The 5,215-nt window shown below is 42.6% G+C and overlaps 1 protein-coding gene across 1 annotated transcript; it reads right to left on the bottom strand.

The window, feature by feature from the left end:
• Positions 1-439: 439 nt before the first annotated feature.
• On the bottom strand, positions 440-3,811 carry LOC113191378 (T-cell ecto-ADP-ribosyltransferase 1-like). The gene is made up of 2 exons (XM_026401099.2): positions 3,073-3,811; positions 440-519 (listed from the first exon to the last, which is right to left on the bottom strand). Exons 1-2 carry the CDS (start codon positions 3,809-3,811, stop codon positions 470-472), a joined length of 789 nt encoding a protein of 262 aa, XP_026256884.2. The 3' UTR covers positions 440-469.
• Between the last annotated feature and the right edge of the window lie 1,404 nt (positions 3,812-5,215).

The raw sequence follows: 5,215 nt of genomic DNA, 5'->3' as shown, positions 1-5,215 counted from the left end.
GGTTTATTTCTTTAGTTTATAACATTAATCACAAATAGCATTTTTATTTTTATTTTTTTATTTATTTAATTTTTTTTAATTGGTTGTTCACAACATTACAAAGCTCTTGACATATCATATTTCATACATTAGATTGAAGTGGGTTATGAACCAATAGCATTTTTAAAGAGATTGTCACTGCTGACAATGCATGCAAATATTGATTTGTAACCATAGCAAAGTGTCAAGACACCAGGAACTTATCTCAAGCAGTAAATTTTAAGACAGTATGCTCACTTTTGGGATTTAGTAATTTCCTCATATATCTGTAAGGGACACAAGCACTAAAGGGACTACAAAAAAAGATCCTACCCTTCCCAATATTGCTGACATTGGAGAACCCAGTCAAGTCCCTGACCCTTGGCCTTCCTCCAACATCCTGCTCACAAATCTGATACATAGTCAAAGAAGAGAGACTTCAGGCCAAGGGCTATGGCTCAGCAAGCAGCAGCACCAGCAGCAGCAGCGGGAACACAGGGCCTATGGGAGGGAGAGAAGGAAAGGTTTCAGTGTGGAGTTTCTCAAGACATAGCCTCCTAACTTTCAGAGCTTCACCTACAGGTCAAAACCCTAGAGGCTGGGCTCTAGGCACTCACTTAACCTGACTAGCCTCTCCTCTTGTTTTCCCAGGATTCCTGAAGTAGTCAGAAATACCAGGGAGAAAGTGATTAGGGGGAGGGAGGAGGAGAGGAAAAGGAGAGGTACCAGAGAAGGAAAGTGAACAAATTATGTTACTCACATGTACAAATGTGGTGTAATGAATCTCATTATTATGTAAATTATAATGTACCAATAAAAATGGTAAAAAGAAAAAAAATAAATACCAAGGAGAGAGAAACTGCAAGGACATCTTTTTGGTTTTTGAAGGGATTTCCAGAGTGTAAGAGCAAATTTGGTTTAAATTTCTTGGATGCTTAGTTCCTCTGCAGCCCAGATCCACTTCTGGTTGGACCCCTGGCCTCTCAATAAAAAGTAATTTACTGCATCAATATATGTTGGAACCCTGATTCAAGACAAGCCCATGGCAGGCCTTGAATGCAGGTAAATAGGAGGGACAAAGTCTCCAGGCTATAAGCAAGAGATTATCATATAAATGGTGAGTCATACTCCATTATGATGCAAAATGGCTGAGATGTGGACAAGATTCTCCACGAGAAAAAGAGGAGGTATTTGTTGAGCAAAACTATGTGCCAAGCAATAAATCTTAAAAATCTTATCATTCTCACAGTGATACTACTGAAGTGTTTGTTATTTGTAACCCATCATTAAATGAGGAAATTCAGAGGCAGATTACTTGCTTGAAGTCATAAAACTAGTGCTGCTGAGCCAGATTATCATTGAGGTGGTCTGAGTCCAAACCTATGCCATAGAGAATGGTGTAGGATTTAATTTTCCTTGAAAGTATCAAGGAAGGCTTATTATTGGAAGTGATATTGGAACTAGGTCTTGAAAGACAATCACCATGTTGAAATTGATGGTGTCTTAGCTTGGATCAAATCTGATATGTAGTCAAAGAAGAGAGACTTCAGGCCACAAGGAATGATTGGTATAAATGCATAGAGACCTAAAAGCCAGGACCACTTGGGAAAAGTGCTCATGGTGGCTCTTCTTATGCATCTCGAGGCTGGGAGTGGTGACAGCTTTCTTGGTGTTCTTTGTAACCAGTTTCAACCATTATTGGTATGTCTTCTCTGAGGTTCCTGTCTCCTGATTTTACTAACTCTACCTTTATCATTCCAGGCACTGTCCCTCTACACGTGCTCTACCATGTGGACCACTTGTATTGATTTAACATGACTGCAGCCACCTTGAGTGGTAACTGCCATGATTGTTCCAAGGTAAGCTTAGTTTTCTTACATAGTTTCTCAGTAAACTGTATGTACACAGAGTCATTAGAGTGGTCTGTGGAAATTTACAACTGGCTCCTGGCTCCAGGAGCACTATGCTATTAACTTAAGATAAACCAAGTACATTACATCCAGGATGAAGTCACTTGGGAGGGCATTAGTGGAGGACTGGGAATTTAACCCACGGGTGCTCTGCTACTGAACTCCATCCCAGCCCTTTTTATTTTTTACCTTGAGACAGCGTCTTGCTAAATTGCCCAGGCTGGTCTCCAAATTGCAATCCCCTTGCCTCGGCCTCCTGAGTAACTGAGATTACGGGAGTGTGCCACCACGCCTGGCAAGATAGTTACTTTTGTCCTCATCCATATATGTCCGCCTCTTTCTGACCAAAAGATCCAAACTGGTCTTGCTGTTGCCCAGAACCACGCTTTCATTAGTGAATGCCCCAATCTATCAGCCTCTCTTTCTTTAGTCCTGTGAGCATCTTAGGCTCATTCCCCATACACTAGGGCTGAGTTGTTCTGGTGCAAAATCTTCCAGATCTTCAACTCCTCAATCCAGTGCTATCCATCTGGCTCTTAAATCTAGCCAATCACTTTTGTGGAAATGTCCTGGAACCTAATTGAACTGTTAACACTTCACACTTGAAATCTCCAAGTCCCCCATCCTGTATTCTGACCACACCCCTCCGTGTGTCCACCTCTCACTGTCTTCCCCCCAGGAAGAAACATCTCATAGACAGACCCAGTCCCCAGACCGCTTCATCACCACAGCCACTCACTCAGTTCAGGCACCTTCATCTCTTGCCTGGATTACTGCAGCAGCCACGCCCTTCTGCCTGGAATCAGCAGGCCTCCCAGTTCCTCTGATGCTTTGATATGGCTGGCCCCTGACACACCAGTGTGTTCCCTGGCTCATTCCACCTGGTGTCTCACAAGTCTTTCTGACCTCTCTGCACAGCAGGGGGAACTGGAGTTTGGCTGGACTAGAAATGGCCCCATGTCTCTGAGCCTGAGCTCTGCTCTCCATTCCAGAATAGTAGTCCTGCCCTTTTAGGAACCTGAGACTCTTCAGCAGAGGACTGGAGGCCTATTGTTCTCTGCCCCAGGGGGGTTTGGTGGGGAGCACCCTCTTCTATTTCATGATGACCCCACAAACCCCACCTCCAAAGCAGACCCAGACTCACCTGAACTCTTGAAATTGATGTTTGATTTGCTGTGAATTGGAGTAGAATGAGCATATAAGCAATTGAAGTTACTCTTTCGTTTTTGGGGAGCTTCGAGGGAAATTTCATTGTGATTTTTACCAGTTTGTTTTACGGTGACCTTCTGATACACTTCATATCCTGGTATTAACACTTCCTCTTCTTTAGAGTAGAAAGAGAATTCTTTGATATTAACACCCAAACAGGTTCTGATAACAAACAATGTCCCATGAGCACCAAGAAATACTGGAGAAACAGCTATATTTCTATTCAAAGATGACGAAGTGAATTGCCCAAATCGTACACTACCGGCCCCACTGTAATAAAATTTGGTATGAGAGCCTCTAAAAACTTGGTTACACTGGGATGTCCTCAGAAGCTGAAGAGCTCTTGTCAAATAATAATGGAAGGCCTTGTACTGAAACTTCTGTGGATTTAGTCTGAATTCTCTTACAGCTCGGTTAAAATCTATTGCAATTTCCCCAGTATAGGCCACTATAGCAGTTCCATGGAAATCATTGAAATTTTCTGGATAGTTTACTTTGGACTTTATTTGCTTCCATTTTTTCTCAGCTTTTTCCCATTTATTTTTAAAATTTTCATTCACGCTTAGCTCTTCTTTTAACAGCTGGGGTGCCTTTTCCTCCATTGCTTCGATACAGCCCTCATACTGATCATCAAATGTGTTGTTGGCCATGTCGAGGACTGATTGGCTGGTCATCTGTAGGGAAGGAGAGTCCTTTGACTAGTTTGCTGAGGAACGAGCATGTTGGGATGCTATCAGAACCCATAAAATAGGCTTCTTACTCAGCCTGAGATTCCACATATTTCCATCACAGGGCTCATGTATGGAGCATTTTTTTTTAAGAGAGAGAGAGAGAATTTTAATATTTATTTTTTATTTTTTATTTTTTTTCCCCCGGACACAACATCTTTGTTGGTATGTGGTGCTGAGGATTGAACCTGGGCCGCACACATGCCAGGCCTGCGCGCTAGCGCTTGAGCCACATCCCCAGCCCTGGAGCATTCTTATTACACTATGAGTGTTATAAAAGAAAAAAATGAGCTTTGTGACTGTTTTGTTTACTTTCTGCCCACATCCCGCGTAGTGGGTGGGAATGGGGTTCCCCTCAGTGGAACAGGCTGGCTGAGAAATAAAAGCTAGGAAAAATAGAATGGTGGAAAAAAACCACAGAAAATAGTTTCAAAAGCAGGGGCAGAACAGGCAAGTGGACTAGACCAGACGGATCCAGCTTCTAACACAAAGGAGCCCTGCTTTATTTATATTGGAAGACATCAAAGAAATTCTAGAGAATATTTTTCACCAAAATAGGATCAAGGTGGGTGCAGGTGGGCGTTCAGTTCCTAACAGTTTACGCCCATCTCTGGTGCTACTGTGAGGGACCTTTCTAGCAGAGCAGAGGGGAAGGTCGTGTGCATTGGGCAGTCTCTCATCCTGAAGAGAGAACCACAGGAAGTTCCCAGTGCCAGGCCTATCCCTCCCTGGCTTCCATGGCCAGAGAAGGTCCTCCTGTATTTCACGGATGGCTTCCCACATTTACTGATACTATTTTTACGTTACTTTTCAGATTCATACTCTCACTGACTCTAGCCACAAACTCAACTCTGGGAACTATCTTGTCTCAAAAATATGAGGTAAAAAGCAAGGTCAACAGGATGTGGGTGGAGAAGGGGTAGTATATATTACCTGCTGTGTTAGCCAACAAATTAGTATGAAGATATAAACTGCCATGTCTAGAAGCAATGTTATCTTCAAGTTCACAATTCAAAAACTGCAAACAAACATAAAACCATGTCAGTTAGATGTAAATAGTTTTATTGTGTTTTGATGCCTCAATCCTGTTAATGAATCCCTATTTCAAATCCAGAAGTCCAGGCTCCTGTTCACACTGCTTCTTGATCAGCTAATCAGGATTCCTTGTAAAGAGCTCCACCAGGTCTTGCACCAGGGAGGAGGTGACTCTAACATCCCGCCTCCAGTAGGGAGCTAGTTTTGAAACAATTGATCCTGATAACAGGCAGAGCTATAAGTAATGTAAAATTCCAATGAGAGAAACAGATCACATGGTAGCAGACCTTTCTTAGGACCTAACATTTTATTCTC

Source organism: Urocitellus parryii, chromosome 4 (genome assembly GCF_045843805.1).
Source record: "Urocitellus parryii isolate mUroPar1 chromosome 4, mUroPar1.hap1, whole genome shotgun sequence".
Lineage (NCBI taxonomy): Eukaryota > Metazoa > Chordata > Mammalia > Rodentia > Sciuridae > Urocitellus > Urocitellus parryii.
The sequence above is the reverse complement of the archived record's forward strand: the minus strand, read 5'-3'. Positions and strand labels throughout refer to the sequence as shown.

Coding starts and splice junctions, on each gene's coding strand:
- LOC113191378 (XM_026401099.2), bottom strand. CDS start 3,811: ATGACCAGCCAATCAGTCCTCGACATGGCCAACAACACATTTGATGAT. Junction 520..3,072: donor CATCAATTTCAAGAGTTCAG/GTGAGTCTGGGT, acceptor TCCCTCCCATAG/GCCCTGTGTTCCCGCTGCTG.